General features: G+C 33.6%; 1 protein-coding gene across 4 annotated transcripts in view; it reads right to left on the bottom strand.

Annotated features, from left to right (window-relative positions):
- The window catches only part of spir (spire type actin nucleation factor), a 261,309-nt gene that overhangs the window by 74,838 nt on the left and 165,667 nt on the right, over positions 1-20,804 (bottom strand). For all 4 annotated transcript variants that reach the window (XM_073971127.1, XM_073971130.1, XM_073971128.1 and 1 more), the window contains exons 6-7: positions 15,774-15,891; positions 9,029-9,105 (exon numbers count right to left, since the gene is read on the bottom strand). In XM_073971127.1, the coding sequence (XP_073827228.1) occupies positions 9,029-9,105; positions 15,774-15,891 (195 nt within the window). The remainder of the gene's footprint in view (positions 1-9,028; positions 9,106-15,773; positions 15,892-20,804) is intronic.

Raw genomic sequence — 20,804 nt, 5'->3', positions numbered from 1 at the left:
ATTTTCCTTAGAAGCTCGAAATCTTTTATGTTGAATGTTGCAATATATCTTCCAAATTTATATAAAGGTCAAATATGGAAAATATCGAACCATTCATTCGGGTTTCTCAACCACAAATTAGAACAAAAATAGCTTAAAATATCGCTTAAGTGCGGTTAAAGGATTGTTTCGCAAATTTTGCCGTAGGGAGCATCAAGTTTGATGATGGACTATATCAGTTACCTCTGTCGGGAACCTCACCCACAAACGTTCAATTTTGTCTGGTTTACGGGAATCGTTTTGAATTTTGATGCTGATAATTTTTTATCGTGCGCACGACAAAATGAACCGAAAACTCTGTAGTATCTGATGGTGGTGGAAGTGATGTAATCATGATATTTCTCTTACGATTTTATCGAGTTCGAAGGTGGTCTATTTTAGAAAACTTCTTTGAGTATCTTCCCCATAAAATTTCATAATTTTCGCTTAGATGCAAAACCATTTTGATTTTTTGGTGGTCCTGTTACAAAGAAACATATTTTTAGAAACATATATTTTTTCGTTGACAAGTTCACATTCTGAATAATGACCGAAAGTTTTAAAACGCTTTTTGTTGCCATTTAAATTGGCGACGATAACTGCTCTAAGGAGTTACTGATATTAGTCCAACCTTATTATTATTTTCCATTTATTTCGCAGGATTTCCGTCAAATTTGAATTAAGTTCTTCGAAGTTGGACCATATTGGAATACTCCGTCAGGCCTTACACATACGCAGAGAAGAGATATTGTAGGAGCAATCATATTCTAAGAACAAAATAGTATATTTTAAAAATCTGAAAATATATATTGTTGGTGCAACAATATATTTTGTCTCATTATGGTGCCTGACACAAAATATAAGGTTGAAACAACAATATATATTTTCAGATTTTTAAAATACACTATTTTGTTCTTAGAATATGATTGCCCCTACAATATCTCTTCTCTGCGTGCATGTTCGTAATTTTACCTTAAGTGTAGTTTAAAGGCTGTTCAAGTGTAGTTTTGAAATTTTCACAGAAGGTAGTGAACGAAAAATCTCCGTGAGTTTTTTCACTTTCTCCCTTAAGTTGAAACGGCGGAAAGACAAAACTCAAGGGGCATTTTCGTTCAGAACAACCGCCATAATACTTTTCAGGGCATATCTATACCACCTGAGTACATACTTACTTCCTTCCTAAAAAACCTACAGTAATCAGAGATGACCTGTCAGAAAATGTGACGTCAACCACGTAGTAAACCTCGTCAAAAATAATAGAAGAGCTTCTAACTAATCTTAAAGAGAGGTATGCCACTGTGGTGCAATGGTTAACCCATGCTGGTTTGATTCTAAGGCCAGGCAAACTCACATTTTCAATGGTGACAAAATACCCCTCAGCGTAATGTAGGCGACATTTCCTGAGTATTTCAGCCATGTAAAACTTCTCTACAAGCGATAGCGTAAGACAGGCCGTTCGGACTCAGATATAAGAAGTCATTGAGTCAATATGAATCGGAGTGCATTCATTAATATTACAGAAGTATCCCTTGTCCCTTCGGGGTTGTTGTGGGAACTTATATAAGAGAGGCGTTTATGCATTAGTATAGTTTAGGAAAGAACGCTGAAGCTTTTTAATATGATGCATGGACGTCTTCTGAACTTCTACAAGAATCAGGAATATTTGTTGTGAGTATAGCTTGCGGTTCGAAAACTTCCGAAAACAAACCCGGAGTTCTCAAATAATCCACAACCAGTCTGTTGGGGGCGATTTATCTACTCGTATACTTATAAAAGAATAGAGTAATGATGACAGACTCACTGACTGATCAACGCCCAGGTTAAACGGCTGAAGCTAGAAACTTAAAATCTTGGTCCGAGGGGGTCAGATAAGTCTGGGTTTTTAGAAATTAGAAGGGTAAAATGTACTAAATATGGTACCATTTCTATTTGGCTAGCCAGTAGAGCTAGAATTCTGAAATTTGGAATGATGGAATATAGGATAGATGTACCGAACGGTTTAAAAAAAAAACAAGTAAGAACGGCGTTAAGTTTGGCCGGGTCGAACTTGTTATACCCTCCACCACGAGTTGTATTGAAGTAAAATGGAAAAAATTGTTTCAATTCGTGTATGAAGAGGACTTAATACAAAATTTCAGCAATTTCGGGAAAACAATGTGAGGCCCCGTTCTATCGGGGGTATTTCAAAACGTCGATCTATATGGAGAAATATCTGACGGAAAGTATTTAGACTCAAAGAAAATTCAATACCAAATTTCAGCCATTTTGGTGGAATATTGAAGCCACAATCTTCAAGATACCGAACATCGGGAGGTACCTTTCCATGGGGGCTATATGAAGGCGTGGACCTATACCGGCAAATTTGAAGGGGAAGTTTGAGTATCCCCAACCAAGTCTAAATACCAAATTTCAGCCATTTCGGAGGAAAATTGTGGCCACAATCTTCAAAATACCGAAAATCGGAAGGTAACGTTATATGGGGACTATATGAAGGCGTGGACCTATACGACAAATTTAAAGAGGAAAGTTGAGAACGCCCAAACAATGTCTAAATACCAAATTTCAGCCATTTTGGACGAAAATTGAGGCCACAACCTTCAAAATACCGAAAATTGGGAGGTACCGTTCTATGTGGGCTACATGAAGGCGTAGACCTATACCGACAAATTTATGGGGGTGAGTTGTATACCCCCAACAAAGGCTATATACCAAACTTCAGCCATTTCGGTGGAATGTTGAGGCCACAACGTTCAAAATACCGAAAATCGGGAGGTACCGTTCTATGGGGGCTATATGAAGGCATGGACCCATACCGACAAAATTCAGGGGGAAGGTTGTATACCCCCAACGTAGACTAAGTACCAAATTTCAGCCATATCGGTGCGATAAAGAAATTAAAACCTTCAAAATACCGAAAATCGGAAGGTACCGTTCTATGGGGGCAATATGAAGAGTTGGACCGGTACCGACAAAATTCTGGGGTTTTATACCCTTAAAGAAGACTAAGTGCCAAATTTCAGCCATTTCGGTGTGATAATGAAGCTAGTACCTTCAAAATACCGAAAATCGGGTGGTACCGTTCTATGGGGGCTATATCAAAACGTGGACCGATATAGCCCATTTTCAATACCAACCACCCTGCAAGTAAAAAAAACTTCTTTACCAAATATTGACTCTCTATCTTTAAAATTGCGAGCTGTATCTTGATTTCAACAGACAGACGGACGGACGGACAGACGGACATGGTTATATCGACATAGAATTTTATTCTGATCAATAATATATATACTTTATAGGGTCTCCGACGAATATTTCGACGGAATGACAAATTTACTTATACCCTCCATAATATGGTGGAGGGTATAATAACCATGTCCGTCTGTCCCGTCCGTCGGTCTGTTGAACTCAAAATACAGCTCGCAATTTTTAAGATAGAGCTTTGTAATTTGACATAGAAGTTTCTATTACTCCTAGAATGTTCGGTATTACAAATGGGCTATATCGGTCCACGTTTTTATATAGCCCCTATAGAACGGAACCACCCGATTTTCGGTATTTTGAAAGTTTTAGCTTTATTATCACACTGAAATGGCTAAAATTTGGTATTTCGTCTTCGTTGGAGGTATAAAACTTACGCCCAGAAATTTGTCGGTATAGGTCCACGCCTTCATATAGGCCCCATAGAATAGTACCACCCAATTTTCGGTATTTTGAAGGTTTTAGCTTCATTATCTCACCGAAATGTCTTAAATTTGGTACTTAGTCTTCGTTGGGGGTACGAAACTTTCCACCAGAAATGTTTAGGTATTGGTCCACGCCTTCATATAGCCCCCATAGAATGGTACCACCGAATTTTCGGTATTTTGAAGGTTTTAGCTTCATTATCTCACCGAAATGTCTGAAATTTGGCACTTAGTCTTCGTTGGGGGTATAACACTTTCTACCAGAATTTTTTAGGTATTGGTCCACGCCATCATATACCTCCCATAGAACGGTACCACCCAATTTTCGATATTTTGAAGGTTTTAGGTTGTGGCCACAACCTTCATAATACCGATAATCAGCCACCGATATGGCTAAAATTTGGTATTTAGTCTACGTTGGCGGTAAAAACCTTTCCGACTGAAATTCGTCGGTATAGGTCCACGTTTCGATATAGCCCCCATAGAACGGTAAATTCCGATTTTCGTAATTCTGAGGGTTGTGACGTCAATATCCCGAAGTGACTGAAATTTGTTATTTAGTCTTCCATGGGATTATAAAATCTTCCAGAATAGAATTATCAGTATATGTGGGCGTCTTTCTATATCCCCCCTTAGAAGCGTACCTCTTGATTTTCGGTATTTTTATTACCGAAATATCGGAAGTTTGGTATTTAATCTTCTTTGAGTCTAAAAACTTTCCACCAGAAACTTGTCGGTATAGATCGAAGTTTTGATATAGCCCCCATAGAAGGGTACCTGCCGAATTTCGATATTTTGAAATTGCTGAAATTTGTCCTTGGGCTTCTTCAGAAACGAAAGGAAACTAATTGTTCCATTTTACTTCAATATAGCTCGTGGTGGAGGGTATAACAAGTTCGGCCCGGCCGAACTTAACGCCGTTCTTACTTTTTTGTTTTTTTTCTCATCTATGAACATTGTAGTTTCAGAAACCGGAAAAACTTCCCAGGTGTAAGCATCTTTCGTTTAAATTTAGTTAAGGCGCACCGTGTAGTTTAAGGGCTGTTCGAGGATTGTTTTAAAAATTCTATCGAAGGTATTCTTTGTGGTTCTGTTTATATTTGTTAGTCAAATCCATGCTTCCTGAAATAATGGAGCAAAAGCTCTAAACAATCCTACGGTGACCATTGATGACCTGTCATTTTATGTAACGCCTATAAAATGTACGTCGAAATCGTATTATACCTACCTAAAAATAATAGGGTTTTGACAGAAGTATAATGGAAGAAGAGTAGATGGCTTCAGCCATAATCAGGAATATAATCAGAAGGTCTATAAGATAATTCATATTTATGATGACATGGACGGCAGGAGCGACGGTCTTATAGGACACTGAACATAAGGTCAAAACAAAAAGCAAACAATTAGGATATCGGATTAGGAAATATTTGAGGGTTATCTTACGTACTACGCATTTTAGTTGGTTTTTTTTTTTTGAGATTTTGGCCCATTATCTCAAGAAGTATGGACTTGCCCCCGAAAAAATTGAACAGAATCTGCAAGAAGAACTTTTTGAAAAAATATTTTAAAGCGATCCGAGAAGAGCTGTTAAACTGGATTTTTTCTAAATTTTGTGTGGGAGGACGGGACCGATATAGTTCATATTCCAACCTGATACATGACTGGATGAAATAATAAGATGTGCAGTTTGGACCAATCAGAAATTCCCTGCGAGAGCTATTTTGTGGATTTGCCGTTTTAGTTGGCGCAGTCAAAGTTTATTGGAGGTTTTAAGCAGTATCTCAGGAAGTATGGACTTGCACACCTCCCCCCCCAAGCAATTGTACCGTCGTAATGAGGGCCGCAAGGACAATCTGCTGCAAAAAAAATCAAAACGATCCGATAGGAGCTCTTAAATTTCACTTTTTCCAAATTTTGTGTCGGAGATACCCGAAGGACGGGACCTACTCCATATTCCAACCTGATACATGACTAGAAAAAATAACACGAGTTATTTTGTGGATTTGCCGTTTTAGTTGGTACCGTCAAGGTTTCTTGGATCTTTTAGGCCGCTATGACAGGAACCATGGACTTGCGCCCATAAACAATTATACCGTTGTAAGTACAACCAGCTGAAAAAAATTCAAAACGATCCAAGAGGAGCTCTTAGACTTCGCTTTTTCACAATTTTGTGTGAGAGGTACCCAAAGGAGTGGACCGATATAGTCCATATTCGAACCCGATGTATACCTGAAAATAATAGTCCATATGCAAAGTTATAACCAATTCGGTTACTCCCTTTAAGAGTTATTGTGCGCACCATTTTAGCGAATATTTTTGAAAAATTTTCGGGGAGGAAGTGGATTTTAAACTAAGTTTTGACAAAATATTACAAATGACCAATTTTGGACCCGATCGGTTGCTTCGTTCGAGAGTTATTGTGCGCATCAGCCAGCCACACAGACACCAACTTGTCTGAAACAGATTTCGTTCTTGGGGTATAAAATCCATTATTTCGATGAGGCACAATTTTGGTCGTATCAAAGCCTCAAGGCTGAGGGTATAAAAATACAGATTATCAAATGACAGCAGCAATTTATTTTTTTGATGCTGAATTTATTTAAATGTGACACTCTCAGGCAACTTTCTGCACCTTGGGAGAATTAATATAGCTCATCTCGAGTAAACGTTACGGTAAGTTATTATACCCTTTCATAAGGACAACCATCCACCTACCTAACAAAACAAATCTTTCTTCGGAAATTTGCAAAAATGTGTATTTTTCAAAATATGAGAAAAATATTCGTCTTTCCAAAGATTATTTTTCGGTTTTATTATTTTCAATACGTTTGCTATCGAGTACCGTATATAATTTAATGACCTGTTTCTCTAAGATGATTTGAATTCAAATTCGTTCGAAGTACCACCGAACTCCTGTTGTTCTGGGAAATGTTTGTTTGATTGAAAATATAAACAATTAAACATTTTTTTTTTCAAAAAAATTGAAGATTTGTACCTGTTCGAACGAATTCGTATTCGAATCGTCTTAGTGAAACAGGCCGTAAAAATCGGAAACTTAAAAAATTGGGGTTTTTGGCCCGAAAAAATCGGGTTCTTAAATACCATGAGCCATGCTGAGAGTATTGGGGGTATCTGACATTGTTTCATGCCTTTATTGTACAACGAACTATGTTTGAGTGCAGCATCATCACAGAAAAAAACTGCGGCCATCCCTATCGATGATGTCAGTCAATTTAAGGGGCTTTTTATATGAGTTTCGAACAAAATGGGTATGCTATATAGGGAACATTTTCTACAGGCCTTCTTTACATAGACCGTCCCCTAGTTATTACGTGTATATATAAGACTTTTTAAATATCTTCTGTCTATATATGATCTTATCAACTTCGACTGCTACTTTTATTCTGCAGTATTTTGTATATTACAGAAGGCTTCTCCTAGGGCTAGCATTTCTAATGGAGTTCAAGGATTGTTACAATTTTTGAACAAAAAACTGTTTGTCGCGAAAATGATAAACATAACTAATTACCGTTAAATGGCAAATAAATCACGAAAAAACGCACGCAATAAATATTAGCGCAAGTCAGACACGTGTGATTTCGTAAAAATCACAGCCCATAATTTTGTTGTTTAGCCGAAAAGGGAGCCAAAATAAAGAAAAGCACGCAATCCAATACTTCAAAATGGAATAATAATAAGAAATCATATCAATACGTTAAATAAATAAAATAAATGGCTTACAATGATATCGAGAAACGTAATGGATTACGATTAAAAGGCCACAACACTTCAAAAGAAATATGCCTCCCAAAAATGAATGAACAGAAATCAAACAAGTAAGAAAAGCGTTAAGTTCGGTCGGGCCGAACTTTTTATACCCTCCACCACAAATTTCAGCCATTTCGGTGGATTAATGTGGCCACAACCTTCAAAATACCGAAATTCGGAAGGTACCGTTCTATGGGGGCTATATGATGGCGTGGACCTATACCTACAAATTTCTGGGGGAAAGTTTTATACGCCTAAAGAAGACTAAATACCAAATTTCAGCCATATCGGTGTGAAAATGAGGCTAAAACGTTCAAAATATCGAAAATCGGGAGATATTGTATTATGGGGGCTATATCAACACGTGGACCTATATAAACATTTTATGGTAGAAATGTTTCTTAGCCTCTGGAAACACAAAATACAAAGTTACAACCGATTCTTTGGTCAAATGGGTCTAATACATTCAAAATATATTAAAATGACGCGTACTTTATAAGGGGTCTTATGTGGGGACTATACCAAAACGTGGACCTATATAACCCAACTTTGGTAGGAATGTTTTCTGGCCTCTGAAGACACAAAATACCAAATCACAACCAATTCTGTGGTCAAATGGGTCTAATACATTCAAAATATATTAAAATGACGCGTACTTTATATGGGGCCTTATATGGGGGCTATACCAAAACGTGGACCTATATAACCCAACTTTGGTAGGAATATTTTTTGGCCTCTGGAGACACAAAGTACCAAATTACAACCAATTCGGTGGTAAAATGGGCCAAATATCTTAAAAATTCCTTAAAACGACGACGCGTCACGCGTCATTTTGTATGGGGGCTATACGAAAGCGTGGACCTACATAGCCCGCTTTCAATACCAAAAGTCCTACGTAAATATAACATATTTTCCCAAAATTTCATCAACCTACGTCAATCCGTTCGGACGCTAGAGTGATTTCCACAGACGGACAGACGGACAGACGGACAGACGGACGGACATGGCTATATCGATGTAGAATTGCACGCTGATCAAGAATATATATACTTTGTGGGGTCTACAATGATTATTTCGAGTAGTTACAAACGTAGTGACAAACTTAATATACCCCCATCCTATGGTGGAGGGTATAAAAAGGAGTGCCAAATATGTGGCAATCACTTACAACACCCGAAAAAATCAGTGGCCAATAACAGAAAAATTTTGAGGATTTACAACAGTGCGAATTAAATATTTATTTCAAAATAAATTCACAACACACTTCATAAAGATGGATTCCTTTGGTGGTGAGCTCCCTCCCCCTCCACCTTTTTTTCATAATTTTATAAAAACTCGTAAATCATGTTTAGTATAACTGACTGGAATTAATGATCACTGACTGATGACTGACTCGTCAGTCAGTTGGTGATTTTTATGATGGATAAGTCGAGCTTTATAATTTATGACTTATTTATGAAAAATAAGTGTATAAGGTCTTACTGTTCATTAATATTTGTTGTTGATTACTTTAGCCATTGTGTTATTGTGTGTTTAGTTCAAATTAAGAGCCTACTTACCCAATCGTTGAAATCAAATTTAGCCAGCTCCTGCTGTGACGCCTGGGAATCGGATTTTAAATGTAAATTATCAGCACCTGCATGGGAATAAAGACAAAAAATAAGATGTTAATTAATTAATATGGAAATATAACAAATTTAATGATTTAAGTACTGATGAGGAAATAATGATTTAAGAATTAAGTTAAATGTGGATTAATAAAATGGACAATTATTTGGAGCGAAAAGCGAGGATTTTTTAAGAAAGAAAGTTAAAGAATATTTTTAAGGGACCTTCAGACAAATAAACGTGGATTTTTTAAAGAATATTGTTGAGGGACCTCACAACAATAAACGTGGATTTTTAAAGAATATTTTCAACGGACCTTCAGACAAATAAACGTGGATTTTTTAAAAAATATTTTTAAGGGACCTTCAGAGCAATAAACGTGGATTTTTTAAAAAATATTTTTAAGGGACCTTCAGAGCAATAAACGTGGATTTTTTAAAGAATATTTTTCAGGGACCTTCAGACAAATAAACGTGGATTTTTTAAAGAATATTTTTCAGGGACCTTCAGACAAATAAAAGTGGATTTTTTAAAGAATATTTTTAAGGGACCTGCAGACAAATAAACGTGGATTTTTTAAAGAATATTTGCAAGGGACCTTCAGACAAATAAACGTGGATTTTTTAAAGAATATTTTTAAGGAACCTTTAGACAAATAAACGTGGATTTTTTAAAGAATATTTTCAAGGGACCTTCAGACAAATAAACGTGGATTTTTTAAAGAATATTTGCAAGGGACCTTCAGACAAATAAACGTGGATTTTTTAAAGAATATTTGCAAGGGATCTTCAGACAAATAAACGTGGATTTTTTAAAGAATATTTTTAAGGGACCTTTAGACAAATAAACGTGGATTTTTTAAAGAATATTTTCAAGGGACCTTCAGACAAATAAACGTGGATTTTTTAAAGAATATTTGCAAGGGACCTTCAGACAAATAAACGTGGATTTTTTAAAGAATATTTTTAAGGGACCTTCAGACAAATAAACGTGGATTTTTTAAAGAATATTTTTAAGGGACTTTTAGACAAATATACGTGGATTTTTTAAAGAATATTTTTAAGGGACCTTTAGACCAATAAACGTGGATTTTTTAAAGAATATTTTTAAGGGACCTTTAGACCAATAAACGTGGATTTTTTAAAGAATATTTTTAAGGGACCTTTAGACCAATAAACGTGGATTTTTTAAAGAATATTTTTAAGGGACCTTCAGACAAATAAACGTGGATTTTTTAAAGAATATTTTTAAGGGACCTTCAGACAAATAAACGTGTTTTTTTAAAGAATATTTTTAAGGGACCTCAAGACAAATAAACGTGGTTTTTTAAAGAATATTTTTAAGGGACCTTCAGACAAATAAACGCGGGTTTTTAAAGAATATTTTTAAGGGACCTTCAGACAAATAAACGTGGATTTTTTAAAGAATATTTTTAAGGGACCTTCAGACAAATAAACGTGGTTTTTTAATGAATATTTTTAAGGGACCTTCAGACAAATAAACGTGAATTTTTTAAAGAATATTTTTAAGGGACCTTCAGACAAATAAACGTGCATTTTTTAAAGAATATTTTTAAGGGACCTTCAGACAAAAATGAACGTGGATTTTTTAAAGAATATTTTTAAGGGACCTTCAGACAAAAATGAACGTGGATTTTTTAAAGAATATTTTTAAGGGACCTTCAGACAAAAATGAACGTGGATTTTTTAAAGAATATTTTTAAGGGACCTTCAGACAAAAATGAACGTGGATTTTTTAAAGAATATTTTTAAGGGACCTTCAGACAAATAAACGTGGATTTTTTAAAGAATATTTTTAAGGGACCTTCAGACAAATAAACGTGGATTTTTTAACGAATATTTTTAAGGGACCTTCAGACAAATAAACGTGGATTTTTTAACGAATATTTTTAAGGGACCTTCAGACAAATAAACGTGGATTTTTTAACGAATATTTTTAAGGGACCTTCAGACAAATAAACGTGGATTTTTAACGAATATTTTTAAGGGACCTTCAGACAAATAAACGTGGATTTTTAACGAATATTTTTAAGGGACCTTCAGACAAATAAACGTGGATTTTTTTAAAAAATCTTTTTAAGGGACCTTTAGACAAATAAACGTGGATTTTTTAAAGAATATTTTTAAGGGACCTTTAGACAAATAAACGTGGATTTTTTAAAGAATATTTTTAAGGGACCTTTAGACAAATAAACGTGGATTTTTTAAAGAATATTTTTAAGGGACCTTTAGACAAATAAACGTGGATTTTTTAAAGAATATTTTAAGGGACCTTTAGACAAATAAACGTGGATTTTTTAAAGAATATTTTTAAGGGACCTTTAGACAAATAAACGTGGATTTTTTAAAGAATATTTTTAAGGGACCTTTAGACAAATAAACGTGGATTTTTTAAAGAATATTTTTAAGGGACCTTTAGACAAATAAACGTGGATTTTTTAAAGAATATTTTTAAAGGACCTTTAGACAAATAAACGTGGATTTTTTAAAGAATATTTTTAAGGGACCTTTAGACAAATAAACGTGGATTTTTTAAAGAATATTTTTAAGGGACCTTTAGACAAATAAACGTGGATTTTTTAAAGAATATTTTTAAGGGACCTTTAGACAAATAAACGTGGATTTTTTAAAGAATATTTTTAAGGGACCTTTAGACAAATAAACGTGGATTTTTTAAAGAATATTTTTAAGGGACCTTCAGACAAATAAACGTGGATTTTTTAAAGAATATTTTTAAGGGACCTTCAGACAAATAAACGTGGATTTTTTAAAGAATATTTTTAAGGGACCTTCAGACAAATAAACGTGGATTTTTTAAAGAATATTTTTAAGGGACCTTCAGACAAATAAACGTGGATTTTTTAAAGAATATTTTCAAGGAACCTTCAGGCCAATAAACGTGGATTTTTTAAAGAATATTTTCAAGGACCTTCAGACAAATAAACGTGGATTTTTTAAAGAATATTTTTAAGGGGCCTTCAGACAAATAAACGTGTATTTTTTAAAGAATATTTTTAAGGGACCTTCAGACAAATAAACGTGGATTTTTTAAAGAATATTTTTAAGGGACCTTCAGACCAATAAACGTGGATTTTTTAAAGAATATTTTTAAGGGACCTTCAAACCAATAAACGTGGATTTTTAAAAAAATAATTTTAAGGGACCTTCAGACCAATAAACGTGGATTTTTAAAAAAATAATTTTAAGGGACCTTCAGACCAATAAACGTGGATTTTTTAAAGAATATTTTTCAGGGACCTGCAGACAAATAAACGTGGATTTTTTAAATAATATTTTTAAGGGACCTTCAGACAAATAAACGTGGATTTTTTAAAAAATATTTTTAAGGGGCCTTCAGACAAATAAACGTGGATTTTTTAAAAAATATTTTTAAGGGACCTTCAGACAAATAAACGTGAATTTTTTAAAGAATATTTTTAAGGTACCTTCAGACAAATAAACGTGGATTTTTTAAAGAATATTTTCAAGGGACCTTCAGACAAATAAACGTGGATTTTTTAAAGAATATTTTCAAGGGACCTTCAGACAAATAAACGTGGATTTTTTAAAGAATATTTTTAAGGGACCTTCAGACAAATAAACGTGGATTTTTTAAAGAATATTTTTAAGGGACCTTCAGACAAATAAACGTGGATTTTTTAAAGAATATTTTTAAGGGACCTTCAGACAAATAAACGTGGATTTTTTAAAGAATATTTTTAAGGGACCTTCAGACAAATAAACGTGAATTTTTTAAAGAATATTTTTAAGGGACCTTCAGACAAATAAACGTGGATTTTTTAAAGAATATTTTCGAGGGACCTTCAGACAAATAAACGTGGATTTTTTAAAGAATATTTTTAAGGGACCTTCAGACAAATAAACGTGGATTTTTTAAAGAATAATTTTAAGGGACCTTCAGACAAATAAACGTGGATTTTTTAAAGAATATTTTTAAGGGACCTTCAGACAAATAAACGTGGATTTTTTAAAGAATAATTTTAAGGGACCTTCAGACAAATAAACGTGGATTTTTTAAAGAATATTTTTAAGGGACCTTCAGACAAATAAACGTGTATTTTTTAAGAATATTTTTAAGGGACCTTCAGACAAATAAACGTGGATTTTTTAAAGAATATTTTCGAGGGACCTTCAGACAAATAAACGTGGATTTTTTAAAGAATATTTTCGAGGGACCTTCAGACAAATAAACGTGGATTTTTTAAAGAATATTTTCGAGGGACCTTCAGACAAATAAACGTGGATTTTTTAAAGAATATTTTCGAGGGACCTTCAGACAAATAAACGTGGATTTTTTAAAGAATATTTTCGAGGGACCTTCAGACAAATAAACGTGGATTTTTTAAAGAATATTTTCGAGGGACCTTCAGACAAATAAACGTGGATTTTTTAAAGAATATTTTCGAGGGACCTTCAGACAAATAAACGTGGATTTTTTAAAGAATATTTTCGAGGGACCTTCAGACAAATAAACGTGGATTTTTTAAAGAATATTTTCGAGGGACCTTCAGACAAATAAACGTGGATTTTTTAAAGAATATTTTCGAGGGACCTTCAGACAAATAAACGTGGATTTTTTAAAGAATATTTTCGAGGGACCTTCAGACAAATAAACGTGGATTTTTTAAAGAATATTTTCGAGGGACCTTCAGACAAATAAACGTGGATTTTTTAAAGAATATTTTCGAGGGACCTTCAGACAAATAAACGTGGATTTTTTAAAGAATATTTTCGAGGGACCTTCAGACAAATAAACGTGGATTTTTTAAAGAATATTTTCGAGGGACCTTCAGACAAATAAACGTGGATTTTTTAAAGAATATTTTCGAGGGACCTTCAGACAAATAAACGTGGATTTTTTAAAGAATATTTTCGAGGGACCTTCAGACAAATAAACGTGGATTTTTTAAAGAATATTTTCGAGGGACCTTCAGACAAATAAACGTGGATTTTTTAAAGAATATTTTCGAGGGACCTTCAGACAAATAAACGTGGATTTTTTAAAGAATATTTTCGAGGGACCTTCAGACAAATAAACGTGGATTTTTTAAAGAATATTTTCGAGGGACCTTCAGACAAATAAACGTGGATTTTTTAAAGAATATTTTCGAGGGACCTTCAGACAAATAAACGTGGATTTTTTAAAGAATATTTTCGAGGGACCTTCAGACAAATAAACGTGGATTTTTTAAAGAATATTTTCGAGGGACCTTCAGACAAATAAACGTGGATTTTTTAAAGAATATTTTCGAGGGACCTTCAGACAAATAAACGTGGATTTTTTAAAGAATATTTTCGAGGGACCTTCAGACAAATAAACGTGGATTTTTTAAAGAATATTTTCGAGGGACCTTCAGACAAATAAACGTGGATTTTTTAAAGAATATTTTCGAGGGACCTTCAGACAAATAAACGTGGATTTTTTAAAGAATATTTTCGAGGGACCTTCAGACAAATAAACGTGGATTTTTTAAAGAATATTTTCGAGGGACCTTCAGACAAATAAACGTGGATTTTTTAAAGAATATTTTCGAGGGACCTTCAGACAAATAAACGTGGATTTTTTAAAGAATATTTTCGAGGGACCTTCAGACAAATAAACGTGGATTTTTTAAAGAATATTTTCGAGGGACCTTCAGACAAATAAACGTGGATTTTTTAAAGAATATTTTCGAGGGACCTTCAGACAAATAAACGTGGATTTTTTAAAGAATATTTTCGAGGGACCTTCAGACAAATAAACGTGGATTTTTTAAAGAATATTTTTGAGGGACCTTCAGACAAATAAACGTGGATTTTTTAAAGAATATTTTTAAGGGACCTTCAGACAAATAAACGTGGATTTTTTAAAGAATATTTTTAAGGGACCTTCATACAAATAAACATGGATTTTTTAAAGAATATTTTTAAGGGACCTTCAGACAAATAAACGTGGATTTTTTAAAGAATATTTTTAAGGGACCTTCAGACAAATAAACGTGGATTTTTTAAAGAATATTTTTAAGGGACCTTCAGACAAATAAACGTGGATTTTTTAAAGAATATTTTTAAGGGACCTTCAGACAAATAAACGTGGATTTTTTAAAGAATATTTTTAAGGGACCTTCAGACAAATAAACGTGGATTTTTTAAAGAATATTTTTAAGGGACCTTCAGACAAATAAACGTGGATTTTTTAAAGAATATTTTTAAGGGACCTTCAGACAAATAAACGTGGATTTTTTAAAGAATATTTTTAAGGGACCTTCAGACAAATAAACGTGGATTTTTTAAAGAATATTTTTAAGGGACCTTCAGACAAATAAACGTGGATTTTTTAAAAAAATATTTTTAAGGGACCTTCAGACCAATAAACGTGGATTTTTTAAAAAAATATTTTTAAGGGACCTTCAGACCAATAAACGTGGATTTTTTAAAAAAATATTTTTAAGGGACCTTCAGACCAATAAACGTGGATTTTTTAAAAAAATATTTTTAAGGGACCTTCAGACCAATAAACGTGGATTTTTTAAAAAAATATTTTTAAGGGACCTTCAGACCAATAAACGTGGATTTTTTAAAAAAATATTTTTAAGGGACCTTCAGATAAATAAACGTGGATTTTTAAAGAACATTTTTTACAATAATAATAGTATTTCTATACGTTTCTACTTACCACTATTTAAAACTTGTTGTAGAAATATTCGCAACTCTAAGGTTTCCGTTACTAAAGCTCTACACACCGCTTTATAGTGTTCTTCAGGTACAGTTGGTTTTATGTGATTTCTGCAGACCTGTAAAAAGAGGAAATAAAAGAAAAAGAAAGGTATTTAGCAAAAGAACATTAAACAATAGCCTCAGTCTAAAGGAAGTGTGGGTGCAGGGGAGAGGGTGTTGCTAGGAAATTGTAGATCATTTCTTGCATTAAAACTATGTCTTTAGTTCTGAGTATCAGGTGTATCATTAACATCATCATCATCATAATCGCCACAAAAAGAACCTTAACCAAGACAAATTGAAGGTAATGAGATGACAGAATGGAATGAATGGAGGTATGTAGTTGGTGGCTTCTGGCGGAGATGTTGGATGCAGTTGGCAAATGACAAACAATACAAATAGTTTTATGGTAATTTAACACTTATTAAGTAATTTTGTAAGAAAAACATTTATTGTTGAAAGAAACTGAACTGAACAACACGACATGTTTTTTTCTATTACAGACTACAAGGAAATGTGTTTAAAAGAAACCCCAACAAACCATGCAATTGGATGATGATGATCACCATTATCATCATTATTTAGGTAGCGGAACATTCATTACTGACTGTTTAGCTTAGCTTTGAGATCCAATTCCATAGCTAAAACTAAACCAAAGTGTTGACAAGTTTCAATTGCAGTTACTTGGTTGCTGGGTGGTGGATTTGTGGCTCGGTATCTCGGTCGCTCGTTCATAAGTTAGCTTTTAGCTAGGTTGGTGGTCACATAAAGATAGATCATCATATTAGATGGTTGGATGATCCCCTGGTTTATTTGTTTTAAACTAAGGCGATAATCATTGTTGTTGCTGCTGCTGCTGCTGTTGCATTAGTCGTCATTGCATCAAGCGTATCATTGTTAACTGACTGCCTGGTGGCTGCTGCTTCTGCTACTTCTTCCTCACATCTTGTGAGAAACCACAGAAAATTATTAGAAAAATGTCAGCTGCATTATAGAAATATCACTTAGGTGTGAAAATGAAAATAATATTTTTTTCTCCCTCAAAGCAGGGCAACAACAAACAGCACTTCAATGTGCATAGCATCTGTTTTGACAGCATAAGGTTTTTTTTATTTGACGAAGGTGTTTATCTTTCTTTCTTAGTAGATTAGTGTCAATATGGTTAAGAGAACGATAGCAAGGAGAGCAATTTATTAAGGGACCATCTAAGCAACAAAAGTCGATTTTATAAAGAATATTTTTCAGGGACCATCTGAGCAACAAACATGGATTTTTTAAGTATTATTTTTCAGGGACCATCTGAGCAACAAATATGGATTTTTTAAAGAATATTTTTCAGGGACCATCTGAGCAATAAACGTGTATTTTTTAAAGAATATTTTTGGGACCATCCGATCGATAAACCTGTGTTTTCTAAGAAATTTTGGACTAAACGGAATAAACGCGAATTTGTAAAAAATATTTTTGAGGGACATTTATAACAATAAACGCGGATTTTTAAAGAATATTTTTTTATGGATTTTTTAAAGAATATTTGTTGAGGTACCTTTAGGCCAACAAACGTGGATTTTTTAAAGAATATTTTTTGAGGCACCTTTAGGCCAACAAACATGGATTTTTTAAAGAATATTTTTTGAGGCACATTTAGGCCAACAAACGTGGATTTTTTTAAGAATAATTTTGAGGCACCTTTAGGCCAACAAACGTGGATTTTTTAAAGAATAATTTTGAGGCACCTTTAGGCCAACAAACGTGGATTTTTTAAAGAATATTTTTTGAGGCACCTTTAGGCCAACAAACGTGGATATTTTAAAGAATATTTTTTGAGGCACCTTTAGGCCAACAAACGTGGATTTTTTAAAGAATAATTTTGAGGCACCTTTAGGCCAACAAACCTGGATTTTTTAAAGAATATATTTTGAGGCACCTTTAGGCCAACAAACGTGGATATTTTAAAGAATATATTTTGAGGCACCTTTAGGCCAACAAACGTGGATATTTTAAAGAATATTTTTTGAGGCACCTTTAGGCCAACAAACGTGGATTTTTTAAAGAATATCTTTGAGGCACCTTTAGGCCAACAAACGTGGATTTTTTAAAGAATATTTTTGAGGCACCTTTAGGCCAGCAAACGTGGATTTTTTACAGAATATTTTTTGAGGCACCTTTAGGCCAAAAAATGTGCATTTTTTAAAAAATATTTTTGAAGGACCATTACAACAATAAACGTGAATTTTTTAAAGAATATTTTTTGAGGGACCTTTACCACAGTAAACGTGGATTTTTTAAAAAATATTATCTGAAGGACCTTTTCAACAATAAACGCCGATTTTTTAAAAAATATTATCTGAAGGACCTTTACAACAATAAACGCGGATGTTTTAAAGAATATTTTGAGGCACCTTTAGGCCAACAAACGTGGATTTTTTAAAGAATAATTTTGAGGCACCTTTAGGCCAACAAACGTGGATTTTTTAAAGAATAATTTTGAGGCACCTTTAGGCCAACAAACGTGGATTTTTTAAAGAATAATTTTGAGGCACCTTTAGGCCAACAAACGTGGATTTTTTAAAGAATAATTTTGAGGCACCTTTAGGCCAACAAACGTGGATTTTTTAAAGAATAATTTTGAGGCACCTTTAGGCCAACAAACGTGGATTTTTTAAAAAATAATTTTGAGGCACCTTTAGGCCAACAAACGTGGATTTTTTAAAGAATAATTTTGAGGCACCTTTAGGCCAACAAACGTGGATTTTTTAAAAAATAATTTTGAGGCACCTTTAGGCCAACAAACGTGGATATTTTAAAGAATATTTTTGAGGCACCTTTAGGCCAACAAACGTGGATATTTTAAAGAATAATTTTGAGGCACCTTTAGGCCAACAAACGTGGATTTTTTAAATAATATTTTTGAGGGACCTTTGGAGCAATAAACGTGGATTTTTTAAATAATATTTTTGAGGGACCTTTGGAGCAATAAACGTGGATTTTTTAAATAATATTTTTGAGGGACATTTGGAGCAATAAACGTGGATTTTTTAAATAATATTATTGAGGGACCTTTATAGCAAAAAACTTGGATTTTTTAAATAATATTTTTGAGGGACCTTTGGAGCAATAAACGTGGATTTTTTAAATAATATTTTTGAGGGACCTTTGGAGCAATAAACGTGGATTTTTTAAATAATATTTTTGAGGGACCTTTGGAGCAATAAACGTGGATTTTTTAAATAATATTTTTGAGGGACCTTTGGAGCAATAAACGTGGATTTTTTAAATAATATTTTTGAGGGACCTTTGGAGCAATAAACGTGGATTTTTTAAATAATATTTTTGAGGGACCTTTGGAGCAATAAACGTGGATTTTTTAAATAATATTTTTGAGGGACCTTTAGGCTAACAATCGTGGATTTTTGACGAATATTTTTGAGGGACCTTTAGGCTAACAATCGTGGATTTTTGACGAATATTTTTGAGGCACCAACAATCGTGGATTTTTCAAAGAATAGTTTGGAGGGACATTTTGGCCAACAAACGTGGATATTTTATAGAATAGTTTTGAGGTACATTTTAACCAACAAACGTGTATTTGTTAAAGAGTAGTTTTGAAGAACTTTTAAGCCAACAAACGTGTATTTTTAAAGTATATTTAACCCTATTGAAAATAATCAATAACTTACAAATGCTTGTTTATAAAAATTTAATTTTATTGTTCTGTTCTAAATGCTTTTCCCATGCCACAAATTAAACGATTATTGTATTATTTTCTGTGAAATGATTTCCCATGACGTCTCTAACAATATGCCATTTATTTATTAGTAATACCTTTCCAAATCACTGTAATTTCAATGAGAACTCTTAATTAGCACATGCATGTGCATGAAAGTAATGCATTTTATTTCATGACTACCACTGTTTGCTCTGCCACAGTTGAATCTTTCTAAATGCAATTATTTAATCACAAGTGTAATTTTTCAATTTTGAGGTTACAATTTGACAGATACACGTATTTGAAGATGACATAAAACAAAGCAGGAGAAAGAAGAAATTAAATATGTTCAATTGCACAAAGCCAAATGCAAATAAAATGTACATATACACTGTATATCTATGCAACAATCGTCATCTTAGGTCTCATAACCTAAAGACGACAAACATTTAATGATCCATAGCCCGACCATCTCAGGTTGTACAAATATTATTATAACAAATATTGTTCGAACCAACTACAACCTACTGATCGTATTTGTTTTACTTTTTCACACTCCATATCCATCCATCCATCGATCAATTCGTACACCACTGTGTACGGATAATGCACCAAGAGCTTTGTGTGTAAATATGTTACGCATGATTGTATGATTTAACCACATGGGGAAGTGATTTAATATTACCTACCACAGACGACTGCTGCAGCACCAATAACGAGCAGAGAGGCGGGCTATTTTTTGTACAATTGTAATATGTTGTTGTAATAATTGTAATACTAGCCAAGTTTTTTTTTTGTTTAACGTCAAGAACGCCTCATTATATTGTTGCTTTTTTGCTTTGCCATGACTTTGGTATGAAATTTCTTCCGTTCGGAAGTAGTGGATTTGAATACCAGAAATATAGTTGAAAATATGTAATCGATTCAAATGAATTGAGGTGCATTACAAATACATAGTGTGGGAATTTGCAGTACAAGTTGGTTTTGGCAGAAAGAAAGTAAAAACCGAGAGTAAGATTATGTAACAAATTAAGGACAGAACAAACGAAAGTGATCGGTAAGTGGAACTGTTTAAGTATCCACAGTTTTTATTGCAACCACATACAGAGAAGAGATATTGTTGCAACAATCATATTCTAAAAAAAATCGCTCAACTTGGCCTATTCCTTAATGAAAACACCCTTTTTCCGATAACATATTAGAACAGTGGCAATGTATTGCCCACTCCATGCAAACAGCCGCAAAATCCATACGCGGATTCCTCAGGCCTTCACCAAGGAA

The sequence above is a fragment of the Musca autumnalis genome, unplaced genomic scaffold, assembly GCF_047663935.1.
Source record: "Musca autumnalis isolate F117 unplaced genomic scaffold, ASM4766393v1 scaffold_2, whole genome shotgun sequence".
Classification (NCBI taxonomy): Eukaryota; Metazoa; Arthropoda; class Insecta; order Diptera; family Muscidae; genus Musca; species Musca autumnalis.
Note: the sequence above shows the minus strand (reverse complement) of the source record. Positions and strands in the feature narration are given on the sequence as shown.